Below are 14,602 nucleotides of genomic sequence, written 5' to 3'. Positions count from 1 at the left end.
TGGCACTGGTGGACTGCAGCACATATTGTGCCATTCTCTACAGTTGCTGTGAAAATATGGCTTCAGGCCTACTCTGTGTAGCCTGACAGCAGCAGCTTGAACTGTCAAAGTTACCATTTGACAGGTAGCGAACCTGATTTTAAATATTAAATAAGCCACCCCTGAGCTCACCTGGTTAAGAGAGGCATATGTGTGGCATTAGAAATGGCTTGCTCCCCAGTGACTAGGCCCAAAATTAAATTGTTACTGGTCAAGCTGTAGCTTACACATAGGAAAAGTTAAAGTATTAATTATACACTTTATTCTATAACATTTGACCTGTACCAGCTACAGACTTCATTCAAACACTTATATTTAGCAAAAATACAATCTGATTGTAAAGTCAGTTTTGTGTAAAATATATGGGAATTGTAACATTTAGAAAGGTATCTTTACCCTACCCGAAGCTGCTGGAAGCTAATTTGCATTAGCTCTCCGGCTTGTATTATGACTGAGTTAGGTGTGATTCTCCAGCCCTCTTTTGTCAGTGAATAGCTAGGGGCCTGTATCCTGACACTGACAGCTGCCAGTGGCCTCTGTTGGTTGCTTACCTTTTGGGCACAGCTGGCCCTCAAGTGGGGACAGAAGCCTGACCTAGGAGGTAGGATGAACAACATCATATTATTGGCCTTGATAGTCCTGTTCACTTGCTTGGAGGCCTTTGGGTAGGCTAGATGTGGATCTGACCAGGGTAGGGTCTGCAGAGAGGGGGTTCTATAGGGAACCGGTTAGTGCCTGGGGCAGAGTTAAACAGAGTGACAGTACTGTCAAAGGCAGAATTAGAGGATTGGCCGAAAATTGTTGAGGTGGTCCATTTCCCTACAGGATACGGACTTCCCAGTGGATCAAAGACCTGGCACTGACCCCCACCACTACAGACGGTTTTTCCATTTATGATGATAACTGCCAGAGGGTTGGCTATTTGCCCTCATCTTTAGTCTGGAGGGGAGCCGTGTTGCAGGTTGACCCCTTAGGGTGGGCTCCCCCAGTTTTTAATTTGTTTGGTAATTTTGAACCCTAATCCTGGGACACTACTATCCAGTGCTCAGTGTTTGTGCACTGACCCCAACTATGTTGAAAGTGACTTAAAACCTGTTTGGCACATTTAACTTTCTATGAACTCCTAACACTAGGATACTGCAGAAATACAACTGTGTCTTTGAAAGTTAAATGCCACTTGTGGACTGCACCTACTGTGTCATATATTTCAGTAGCATACCGTGTGTAGCATGACAGCAGCAGCTTGAACCCTGCTGCCAAGACCTGTCAAAATCACTCTTTTGACGGGTATGAAAAACTGATCTAAAATTTGTAATCAGTCACCGATCAGTGAACCTTACTGCCCACATGATAGGGGGCATATTATTTTAGAGGGAAACATGTGTGACATGAGAAATGGTATGTTCCCCCCGTGACAATGTCCTAATCAACATTGTGACTGGTCAATCTGTAACTGGCCGTTAGAAATTTGCCCTTTCTGCAGGGTCACTCCAATGTATTTCTTTGTTTGCATTTTTGCTGAACCCTGTTTTTTCCAGCTTCAGAATTCTGTGCACTTCACCCCTGCTAATGTAACCAATCTGCACATTCATTATGCCACCCATTCCACTAACACTGCAAACATGACTGCCACCAGTATCCAAGCTGTGCATGTTTAAACTTCAAATTGTTAAAATAACCCTCTTAATAAGTGTAAATCCTTTTAAATATTAATAAGTCACCCTTACTGCTCATTAAGGAAGGTGTAAGGTATTTACGAGTAGGACATGTAATAGTTTAATGTTAAACATGTCCTTACAGTGAAAAGGCCCAAAAGACTACTTTCACTGTAACATGTTTGCTGTTCCATAGAAACACATTGGGATACAATATTATGTTTAATAAATGTTATATTCGTCTGGGAAACAGTTAGACAAATATTTCAAGCACCTTTTTTTGACAGTTACACAAAATCCAATTTAATGATAAAGTTGATTTTGTCTATTATAGAAGAGGTAGTTTAGAAAAGTTACCTTTTACCTGCCTAAAGCATATGGTGGCCTTTCTGTAAGTATTCAGCTGTTACCTGATGGCTCCCCTGTGATGAGGTGTGAACTGATCCCAGGAGCGCACAATAAGCTAACCTGAATAAGAAGATATTATCCATGTGAACCTGATAGAATATGCTGGGGAGACTAGGAGGATCCTCTTTGATATTAAAGTGTCCAGCCTTGCTTCAGTGTCACATCGTGCTTGACAGGTCTGGAGGTGTTCCCAGTTCTTTCCATTATTTTTGAAGTTCAGGGAGGGGGGTCTATAAACATCTATGATTCCTTAGGGCACCTTGCACTGGTAGGTGATTCATTATATTTCGGGCTGCCTCAAGCCTAGACTTGCACTTGGGCACATATTTATTATTCACAGGGCCTTCTCCGGACTGAATAATACCGCCAAATATCGGAAAGCAACATTTGAACAGGAGTCCTTGATTTCTCCATGGGGTAAGACCTGCTACCCCCTTTAGATGTCATCCAGCTTTTCCCTATGTATTAATGGTATTCTTCCAATTATATAAATATCTCCTTTTTTCTGTCAGGCCAAATAGGATGCCCATAGGGATTCACTGCCACTTTGCTTTTATGACCAACCCAGGCAAGATCCCCATTTTGTCTATATATATTTTTAATTCCTTAACCAGGCTTCCGATTAGTCTCCTTCCTGAACTATAATTATGTTTTCTATCTTTAGATACCGGGTGCTCACTGTCTGAGGTTGAAACACCATTGACTGTGGGACGTTTATAGACCACACTCTCTGAACCTCCAAAATAATAGAAGGAACTAGGAGTCCTACATTTTTAATCTTTGATGCATCGTTTTTTTTTTCACTTGTCAGTTATCACTGTAGATTTTCTTTACGTGTGTAAGCACTGGATCTCGTAAGGACTTTAAATAAGCTGATAAAAATACTTAAAAAATGATATGTGATATTTCATTTTGTGGAAATAAATTATACAGAATAAATTGACTGATCTTTACATGTTTGAAATCTTACGGTTTTTTAAGATAAAATATTTACTGTGTCCATAATTTGGTTGCTACACACTTCTAAGTAACCTGTGATGCTCTCAATATAAAATATAGTGAGAACCTTTTTTTGGATTGATACCGTAGTCAACCATTGTTTCCTGTATACAACTGTATTACCCCAGGTTTTCAAAGATTGTGGGTTTACCCTTGTTCTCAATACCTTTCTGTGTTTGGACTTAGAAACGTTTTTTTAACTTTTTGATTACCAGACTTCCACTTGTACCCGACGAGGGCTCCATTGCTGTCCATCTCAAATTGCTCATAGTTCCTGGTCTGCTGTTTCCATAGACTATCATTGGCACTTTGTGCTTTTTGGCACTTACTTTCACTCTTAAATTTATATCTCCGGTTAGCCTTAATATAATTTTGTTGTTTTTCACTCAAAATTATTATCATTATTGTAAAATTGTTTGTTGAATTTTGTTGTGTTTTGTATCACTTTTGCTACTGTATACTAAATACTTTACACATTGCCTTTGACTTTAGCTTGACTATTTTGGGCCCTAGAACGAGTTTGTCAGTCCGAGGACCGCCAGACTCGTGGTGGCGCGGAGGTGGCGGATCCTGCCACCACTGCATGGGGATCTGACTGCCAGATTACGACCTGGGCAGTTAAACCTCCCTGGGACCACCGGCTCGGCCAGTAAACTGCCGTTCCCTGGCATTGGAGCGGCGGTTAGAAGCCGCAATATGCTTGGCAGAGCCAAGCATATTACGAGTTTCTTCTCTGCCAGTGTTTTCATGGCGGTTGCACCGCCATGAAAACCCTGGCAGAGAGGTAACAAAGGGAGCCCTACAGGACCCAATGTGCCTCCACCACATTTGGATGTACACATGGGGGCATAACATGTGCCCCCTGTGTGCATGCACATAGGATCCTGCACAGCAAGGACTGTCGAGTCCATGCCATGCAGGAACCTTGCAGTGCGTTGCATTGCTGTGCGTTTTGCAATGGCACCATCGTCTTTAAAAGAGGCACAGCCACGCCACCCGCCAGTCAGACTACTTGTAAGTTGCAACCGGGCAGGCAGGCGACCTTCGGCGTAGTAGTGGCATGGCGGTTTGCGCCGCCACGCCACCGCTCTGCCTAAAAGTAGTATTCTGCCCCTATGTGTCATGTTACGAGGGATTGAGCTCATGTTTATTGTATTTAATTTGTGTGACATCTAGAATGTGGTGCCCACTATCAGTTAGGTCTGTTGCACAGAAATGACCGATCAACAAATAAAACAAAAACAGTTATATTTTATATGCCAATAAAGTTTTCTAAATAAATTTCACAGAATGTAATGAGAACTTGAAACATTTACTCAACCGTAGATACTACTGCGTGGAGAAACGTAGCTCTACTTACCAAATGTTGTGCCAAGGATTCATGCTGAAGTTGATCTTGCAGTGTTTCGAATAAACATGACAAAAAATGTTTCTCAACTTGACACATTTGTTGCCTAAATGGAAATTGGGAATGTGTCAAAACGTTTAATCAAACTTTTACTTGCTGGTGTCTCTGAAAAGCATATTGGTTGGGGATGTTTAGCCTGGCATGGCTCATTATACCCAGTTTTCCTGTCTCTTCTGTTGTACTGTTAGAGAGATCAGCCAACTGCTATGTTTCTTAAACACTCACAAATATTAAAGACTGTATTACATATCACCACCTTTAAGCTGAATCCTTTCAAGAAATATTTTCTATGGATTGCTCCCCTTTCCCACTCGATGCCCATATTGCAATGGCACAACAATCTGACCATTCTAGACCACAATCTGGAAATTGTACACCCTGTACAGAATCTCTTGGGTATTGTTAGTAGTGGACAAAAACCCAAAGCTTCAAACACACATAAAAACACTAGTAAAAATAGCATAGCCCCAATTCAATTATGAGAAATTAAACATCTCAGTGATTTCCAGCTAAGTGATACAGGCTCTTTTGAGTTCAAGACTGGAGTATTGTAATTCCCTGCTCTGTGGAATTCTTAAGAGACACCTCGCATCATGGGCAGGCCCATACCAGGGAAGAGAAATATGACCACATTAGTCCACATTGGTCTCACCCAACTGGCTTCCAGTAATAAATCATTGCTAGTACAAACTAGCCTGCATCACTTACTAAACCATCCACACAATTTCTTCAAAATGTATGGCACACAAACTGAGCTTTTCATTTGAGGAAACCTATTTGACAAATGGAGGGAGCCTCCGCATTGAAATCACAGCAGCTAATGATTTACACACACGATGTTACATCCCCACTAGCAATATGTATCCCACACACCTGCAGTACTGGAAAGCACACAGACCTCGCTGCAAAGCAATGCCGTGCCATACTTCAGCTCTTGCAGTGCCACGAAAAATCCATATTATAAACTCGTAATTTGAAGAAGCGCACAATGGAAGATTTGTTGTCAGTATAAATGATGCATACCATTTTTTCTCAACACTTGCATTGTATGGAAAAGCGTTCAAAGTGGTGAAACTTTATTTCCTGCGCCACACATAACAACCTTTTTGCACAACACAGGATTTCATGAAGATGTGTGCACTACAGACGTGGAGGTGGATTGAACATTTTGTCTCTAATCTTTTTTATTTGTGCCTCAGACAGAACTGACGTGTCCCAATGAAGGTGAAGATTAAGATGTGGCATGGAGTGGCATCCTGGCTGTGGGTGGCCAATGACGAGAATTGCGGCATCTGTAGGATGGCTTTTAATGGCTGCTGTCCTGACTGTGAGTAGTGAACGATAGAAGAATTAGTCGTGTGTACGTAGCAGTTGATAGGACATATTTTAAACATTATATAGAGCACATGGAGGCACTGGAGTTTGCTTTACAGGAGAGGTGATGAACTATGAGCAGTAGTGAGGCCGTGGGGCCGGCTTGGGTGTATCAAAGAATGCAGGTAGTAAGGCATTTTTGTGTAGGAGGAGATTTTGTAGATATGTGGATGGAGACTGCTTTTCTCTTTAGTAGAGCTGCATCTGCGACAAATCTTCCCCTATTTGGGATTTCCACACAAGGTCCGGGCTAGCATCTCCCTTGTTCTGTCCAAACTGGAATACGCCAATAGTCTCCACCACAGATCACCTTTAACGACCATGAAATGACTACAACGGATTCAGAACTCAGCTGCCAGACCAATCTTACATATAAAACCACAAGACTACATCTCCCTTGTCTTGAAAGCCCTGCATTGGTTACCGGTTGCCAGAAGGTCCTCGTTCAAGCTGCTTTGTATCATCCACAAAGCGATGCATAGAACAGGGCCGTTCTTCATCTGGAATAAAATCACCAAACACATTCAACAAAAGAACCTCCGCTCTAGAGTGGCACCTCGCCTCAAAATCCCAACGTACAAGAAAAAAAACATGGGTGGCACATCTTTCTCTGTTCAAGCAGCCAAACTATGCATCATCTCATACCTCTTTTACTATCCCTTCACCCCCCCATCATAAGATCCACGGATAACCACCTTATCTCAGAAAACGACTCCAGAATTGGCTCTTCCCCACATAATGCCCATACGCAAACAGAAATATATAGCATAACCCTCTGTATATAAGCATTTATTTGTACTATAGATGTGTACCTATATATGTGTATTGCTTTGTATAAACGTGTAGAATAATTGTTTTTCAAAAATAAAGATATTCATTAGTTCTGCCCGACAAATGAACATTTTACTGATAGTTACATTATTATATGTTTTTAACATGTAAATAAGTGACTGCATAAATAAGTAAAGCTTTTATCATAACTATCTACAATTGCTTCACTATTGTATTGCAAAAAATAACATAAAAATTAATTTAAAATACAACAACACTTGAAAGCCGGAGTTAATTTAATGCATCTTTAATCTACATATACTTCCATTCCTTTATGCATCCATATACCTTCCATGTACTTTTGAATCTATATATTCATGACTTTTCTTCTAATTCAGCATATCCAAATACACTACCCTATTTCTCACCTTATACCTCTGTCAATATATCCTCTACCTCCCCTCTCTCATTCATCCGAACCCCATACCACTACTATGATCCCCAAAATAACCCTTTCTAAGCTTGTCTCTACTCCACCCCTCCTTGCATCATCTCATACCTCTTTTACTCTTCCGCTCTCCCAAAACAAGCCTTTCTAAACCTTTCCCTCTGACTCTTCCCCCTCCACCTCCCTTTTACTCATCCCAAGCCTCCTCCTACTGCTATGAGCACTAAAACAACAAAAAAACACACAAAAAAAATCTAAATCCTTCCCTCTTCTATCCCTCTACAATCCTTTCCAATCCAAATAACAGACTAACATGTCCACCACTCAAATTAATTTTATATTTCACTGTACTAATTCACCACTAATTTCTTATGCGTTCCGGAGTAGCGTGCTACTCGCCGAAAAAGCGATTCAACACCTCATCTGGGAAGCAAGCGCTATATAAATGCAGACCTTTTTCCCTCTTCTATCCCTCCACTATCCTCCACAATCCAAATAACTGACTGACATATCCACCTTTCAAATTAATTTCATATTTCACTATACTAATTCACCACTAATCCTGTATGGATTCCGGAGTAGCGTACTACTTGCCAAAAAAGCGATTTGACACCTCGTATGGGGTAGTAAGTAATATATATAAATGGAATTACAATACAATACAATAATGTCATTGCCAAGAGGTAATGTGTGTGTCTATTATACACTGGAAGGGCATGTGTAACTCCTCACAAACAGTCGATGAAAGGATGACGTCAGCTGCGGGGCCCCTAGTTCATCAATGCAGCGGGGCAAATAGTTTCTTTTTCTGTTAACTACGCACTGTAAATGAGCTTCATTCTACAGTGGATGACAAAGTTGATGACTGTCCATTCCCTACATTTATCATATCAACTACAGTAAATGTCAGGATTTTTAAGTTTACCACACAAAACCAGTAAGTAGGCTAACATTCAAAAAGAAGGATTTTTGTAAACCAAAGGCCAGCGCAGAACCACAATCTGTGTTATATTCTCCACATCATTCATTATTCAGTATTTCTGCAGCCCTTGCTGTACACTGTAATCTCTGAATGAGTGGTACCACAGTGAAGAGCATTGAATGCTTTTAGCACAAGACTAAGTGTTGCAACCCTCTAGCCAAAGGTGCTAGGGGACAGAGAGCCTGAGAAAATATAGTAACTAGCTGCAGGATAGTAAGAATGGCCTGATAAAGAAAGAGTCACTCCTAGTGATTCACAAAGCATCCATTAAGACTCTGCCTGGAGCCGTATGTGCCCGCCCGGCCCATGTCCTGCCTCTTTCCCTAGATATGACAGTGAGGGTCCACTCCAGGTCCCAAACCAGGGATACTGTGAGTTAGAAATCAAAGAACACTGAGCAGAAAATAGAGACCAGAGCTCTGCGCTGTTTACGTGAGGGTGCCAAAAAAGGATGTCTCACTTTACTACCCAGCCGGAGATGGATAGGTGTATGTGGGTATGAAACACTTGTGGAAAAGAGATCAGATGCATACTCATAGGATGATTAAAGTTAGGTTGTACCAGGAGCAGTATCTTGTGCGAAGGTGGTTAAGGAATGGGAAAGAGGACCCGTGACCGGAGAGAGACTCCCTAGTGTATAAGGCAGTTATGTTCAGTACAGGTGTGGGGTGTTACAAGGAGTTCACCTGCCGTTTTAAGAACCAGTGAAAGCTAGTATAGCATGAGTTTTGGCCAGACCTCACCTCCTCCAAGGAACAAGGCCCAAGTTTAATGCTGCCATGTGATTCTGTAATCTGTACATAATTCTGCCTGCCATCCATTCACAATATGATGGGAGTGTGCAGCTGTGTCTGAGTATACATGTCTTTTCTGCCACTAACACTGTGCAAGCATCTCTTCTGATGATGCTTAATACCTACAATTTCAGAGGAAATCATGGCCATCCATTTGTTTCAGTTGTAGTTTCGGCTGTTCACCTGAGCTTTTGGAAAGACTCAAAAGATTCACCCTCTGTAATTTGTCAGATATCCAGAACCAGTGGCGCAGGATCTTGAAGTAGCTGGATTTCATCTAGCTTCTCTCAGGTCCTTATCATGGTATTCTAGGATTTCTGACCAGTCACCCTCTCTGATAACTTCTTGTACCACAGATTGCAACCTCAACCATAACCCTTCCTCAAACAATTTGGAAAATGAGTGAGAAGCAATCATTCAGTACATGCCAGAACCCCCCGTGCCCTGCTATACTTTCCCCATCCATGCAAGAATTCCTATGTGGGGGTAGTCATTGATGCCATTGGGGCTTCCCTAAGCTGTCCGTCAGACAGTAGACATGATGCTTATATTTCCAAAATTTGTAGTTTCGCACAGCAAACTTGGTATGCAGATCATGGAACAGTTTTATGTGTCACTGTGCAAGGATTTAATCTTGTGCAGGAATTCCTGCTTTCTCCAAGAAATCCCGGTGTCGCGATATTCCTCCCAATATGGTGAGCTACCATAATGGCAATTTGTTAGGGACATGCAGAGCTTAATTTAAGGCAGTAGTGTTCCGCTGTGAAAGGCATTATGGTCAATTGTATGGTGGGGTTGTCTGTGGAGGAGTGTGGGGCCTTAATCAAATCCACTTTTTCTGCTAAGGCCAGTCGTAGTGCATTCCAGGTCTAGCCAGAGTAATACAGTGATCAAGGTTGGACCCATGTCCACAAGCGGGGAGAGCTGATGCATCTGATAGGAGCTCAAGTATGGCAGTTGTCAAGCATCTTGAGATCTTGTTGACACACAAATCTCGGTCGAGCCCCTTCCGAAAGCCTTGGGGGATGGTCAGTGACAGCATGGAAAACTGGTAATTAAACCTGGGCCCGACTGCCATCTTCACCTTGGAGCCCTTCCCCACAGATCGAAATTAAGCTGTTCCTAGTGAGCATAACCTTTTTATGGTTTGGAGATCCGCGGCTCAAAGTTACCTTCTATCATGGATATAAGGACTCAGGTGACTGGCATGCCTAGGTACTTAAGTTGTGTATGCCTCCACTGGAAAGGGTGACCACTAATGGTTGTTCTTGAGAACACTGGCAGAGTTTTTCTCTTGTCCATACTCACCCTGTATCCAGTGAAGCAAGAGAAATCAATAATCAGGGCAAGTAGAGAGGGTACATAGGCCAGAGGGTTAATGAGCAGAAATAGTATATTATTTACATACAGGAAGAATTTGGAGTTTCCCACTTTTGTTTGTATGCCTTTGAATCCTGCATGTTGGCAAGTGAACACAGCTAGGCTCCATTGTAGGCAGGAAAAGCAAAGGTGAAAACTAACAGCCCTGTCGTGTCCCCCTAAGGATGACAAATCTGCGGGAGTCTAAGCTTTCACAGTTGACTTGAACCGATGCGTCAATATAGAGCCACTTAACCTTTGATATGAAATGCAACCCTAGGCAAGATATGTTCATGGTTCTAAATGGGTAATCCCAGTTGACCCTATGAAAGACCTTCTCTGCGAATGTGTCCTCCAGGAAATCTCTAGAAGGCTGTAATATTTGACACTGGAACCAAAAAATGCTTGGGTCTGGTTACTACCTGGCCTAGACCACTCTAATTCGTTTCAACAACAAAGATGGCCAGATAGATACATTTCATATTTTTACTCCACACCTAGCCAATAATCCTAAGCGGGCAAGATTTTCATTTTAGTTGTTTTTACTTATTAATATGTAAATAAGTAAAAACGACTAAAATGAAAATCTTGCCTGCTTAAGATTATTGGCTAGGTGTGGAGTAAAAATATGAAATGTATCTATCTGGCCGTCTTTGTTGTTTAAACGTAATATTTGACACAGCATTCTCAGACCGATTGAGTGATGTTGTTGTTGGGACAAATCCAACTTGCGTGTGAAGGCTGCGGCAAGTAATCACTTTCTGGAATCTACCAGGATTGTAGCCAGTATCTTGATGTCCCCTTTAATTAGTGAAATCAATCTGCCACAGTAGAGCCAGTTCTTTCCAGGCGTCTGAAATAATACGAGTAAGGTTTTTTGGGAGATTGATAATGAGGTACCAGTGCATTTTGCTTCCTTCAAGGCATCGAACCGCCTTTCCACCAAGTGTGCTTTGTCCAGTGTATAAAACTCTTCAGGGAAGCCATTACAAATGGACCATGTCAAATTTTGTCCATGGGAGAGCAACATTCTGCTTCTTCAATCGTGTCACCAAAGCTGATTCGCAAGTAGTCCAGTTTTCCTCTGCAAATACAAGTTACATGTGTTCATGGCACCCTGATTATTTTTCTCATCCTTCCAGTTCTCGTGGCTATTCCACCTCTGTTAAAGGGGTGAACTTGCTATTCAAGTCTAATGTTTATGAAAGCTAATGAAGGTGGAGCAAGAAACCTCAGTTCTTCAACATGGGTATCTTTGTTAAATTACCAAACCACCCTCCCTGATAGAGCTATCGGAATGGAGCATATGTTAAGGCCCTTAAGTGGCGACGATATGATGCATGTGAGGGATCAACTACCTCCTTTGATATGATGGTGATGGCTCATTTTTCTCTTTTAAAAGGCAGAATATTAAAAAAGTTTCAGCAGCAACGCAGGCCCACATATTTTACATCTATTTTGATTATCTGGTTGGCTTTTACATATAGTGTGCTCATTTTGTTAAATTATGAAGAGTAGAAAGACATACTTACCTGACCTAGGCATTACATGTGTATGGTCGGAGGGAGTTATTTCTTTTGAAATTGTGTTCTGGGATCCTGCACATGTGCAGAGAGATTCAAATGGTTAATTAAGATGCCTCTTATTGCAGCACCTTTTGGCCTGGAGCAGTTCCCATTTTTCTTGGATTTTGGTCACTCCCAGTTGCTACGGTGTATGTTCCCAATGAGAGCCAAGACGGGTTCATCCGGGAAGTGGTCCATGAGTTGACGTGTCTCCCTGACAGGGCTATACTATTGGGAGGGGACTGGCCTTTGAGGGGGCAATAGACCGATCGGGGCAGCGCTGTGGACAGACTGGGGCCTTCTCTGATAATGGGAGGCAGCTGTTGGCAGAGGCTGGGCTGGTAGACCCCTGGTGACTGCACCATCCGGGCTCCAGGGAATACACCTTTTACTCGCACCCACACAAGTCTTATGCCAGGATTGACCACATACTCACCTCTGACTCTTTAGCGCAACAGACGCGTGAGTTGGAGATCCTTTCATGTCCCTTATCTGACCACTCGGCAGTGCAGATATCCCTGTCTTTGCACCCTCACCGGCCCTCCCGTAGGTTCTGGCTCCTCCAAGAGATGATGCTCCAGGGCCCCTCGGTGGTGCAGCCAATTCATGACTGTATTACCAACTATCTAGACCTTAATGACTCCCTAACCATCTCCACGACAACTCTCTGGGAAGCCCTAAAAGAGGTGGTCAGGGGAGAACTTTTGGGCATAGCGGCTGCAGACAATAAGGATAGGAGGGAAAAGAGGGAGCGACTAACTGGGGAGGTTGTCGAACTGGAGCGAATCCCCCAACGGACAGGGGCACCTAGGGTCTGGAAGCAGCTTAAGGCGGCTAGGGCACAGCTGGCGGGCCTGGATCTGGATAGGGCTGAGTACTCTGCCCTTCCCTTGCGGCACGCATTTTATGTGGGGGGATAGGTGCGGGAAGCTCCTTGCTAACAGGTTACGCGTGCATCGATAAGCCTCTCGCATCACTGGGATTCTGGATCAACAGGGGCGGGATCTTTGTGGATCATGAAATTGCGGACACATTCTAGCAGTTTTATGAGACTCTTTACGCGGCCCAGACCCTGCCCACAGACAGCCCGGCCCAATATTTGCAGGGAGTCCCCACAGCTAAACTTCTACTGGGTCATTCGGAGGAGTTCCCATTCGATTGGAAGAGGTTATTTCTGCAATCTCTCGCATAAAGCACCAGGTCCAGACGGATTCTCCTCTGTTTTCTATCAAAAGTTCTGTGCCGTCCTCACCCCACTGTTGGTGCGGGTCTATAACTTGATTGAGACTGCCCCTGCTGCCTCCCTCCCATCCGCTGATTACGGTCATACCCAAACCAAGCAAGGATCGGCGTCTGTGGCTCTTTTCGCCCTAAATTCCTCCTGAACGTAGATTTAAAAATCTTTACTGGGATCCTGGCACAGAGACTTTCCAGTCATCTACACGGGTTAATGGACCCGGATCAATCTGGGTTTGTTCCCGGCCGTCAGTGCTCCGATAATACAAAACTGCTCCTTCATCTAGTAAACAGTTCTGAGGACTTCCCCGCGGAGCGTCTGATCTTCTCTCTCGACGCTGAGAAAGCGTATGACAGGGTCCATTGGCCATACCTCAAGGCGACTATGCTCCACTTCGGCATCCCTGACCGCTTTATTGATTGGGTTTTTGGGAGCTACGCGAACCCTACAGTTACGGTGTGGGTGAACTGGGCTGCCTAGTCAGCCTTTCCCATATTCAGGGGGACGTGACAGGGTTGCCCTCTGTCACCGCTCCTGTTTGCCCTGTATATGGAACCCATGACCCAACGAGTGCGGGTCGGCCCTAGCATCAAGGGGGCGCGTTTCGGAGGGACGGAACACAAACTATGCCTTTATGCCGACGATGTTGTGGCCACGCTGGAACACCCTAAGTAGTCCTTGCCTGCATTTTTGGCTGAGCTAGACAGGTTCGCACTAGCATCGGGCTTCAAGATCAATGTGCATAAGTCTCAGGCCTTAGACCTCTCTTTGGCACCTGAGACACTGGGGCTGTTGCAGCGATCCTATCCGGCCCAGTGGGCTCGGGACTTAATCCTCTACTTGGGCTTGCAAGTTTCAGCCACCATACAGGCCAACAATTAATCAAACTACACAACAATATTGCAGCAGGTCCGAGATTCCCTTCGGGAAATGGAAACCCCACTCGCTATCATGGCTAGGCCATATAGCAGCAGTGAAAATGGTGATACTACCCCAGATGCTCTATTTGTTTCATACACTACCGTTGGTGCCCCCAACGGGAGTTATCCTTTCACTGCAGCGGGATATAGAGCGCTTCATCTGGAGGGACCAGCGGGCCCGGCTACGCAGGGATCCTGTCGAGGGAGTCTTGGGGGTCCCTGATTTACTAGCTTACTAGCGGGCAGACGGCTCAACTGAGCGCCCTAGTTGAGTGGGCCCGTCCGAAATCTGAGAAACACTGGTTATTTATGGATAGGTCTCTTGCTGGTCTGCCTTTGTGAGGGGTTCCCTTTCTTGCGCGTGGCGCAAGGCCTCGAAATCTATGTCTCTCTAAGGTCACCCATCCTATCCTATCCTATTGGCCTGGGATAGGGTTGCTACTTCTAGAGGACTTGAGGACTTAGGACCTTCCCGTCCCCGATAATGCCTACAGTATATAACCCCAACTTCACACCGGGCTTGGACACCAAGAAGTTCTATCTCTGGACTAAGGCCACCTTCCGTTCTGTCGGCCACCTCTTCAATCTCTCGGGATCCCGGTCCTCTACTGATATTCGAAAGTCCGACATTGGGTGTTGGGTG

The 14,602-nt window shown here is 43.9% G+C and overlaps 1 protein-coding gene across 3 annotated transcripts in view; it reads left to right on the top strand.

The window, feature by feature from the left end:
* Positions 1-14,602, top strand: part of ANAPC11 (anaphase promoting complex subunit 11) — a 75,481-nt gene that overhangs the window by 19,744 nt on the left and 41,135 nt on the right. For all 3 annotated transcript variants that reach the window (XM_078653804.1, XM_078653801.1, XM_078653802.1), the window contains exon 2: positions 5,709-5,836. In XM_078653804.1, the coding sequence (XP_078509930.1) occupies positions 5,728-5,836 (109 nt within the window). In that variant the 5' untranslated portion in view covers positions 5,709-5,727. The remainder of the gene's footprint in view (positions 1-5,708; positions 5,837-14,602) is intronic.

This window comes from Lissotriton helveticus, chromosome 7, assembly GCF_964261635.1.
Source record: "Lissotriton helveticus chromosome 7, aLisHel1.1, whole genome shotgun sequence".
Lineage (NCBI taxonomy): Eukaryota > Metazoa > Chordata > Amphibia > Caudata > Salamandridae > Lissotriton > Lissotriton helveticus.
The sequence above is the reverse complement of the archived record's forward strand: the minus strand, read 5'-3'. Positions and strand labels throughout refer to the sequence as shown.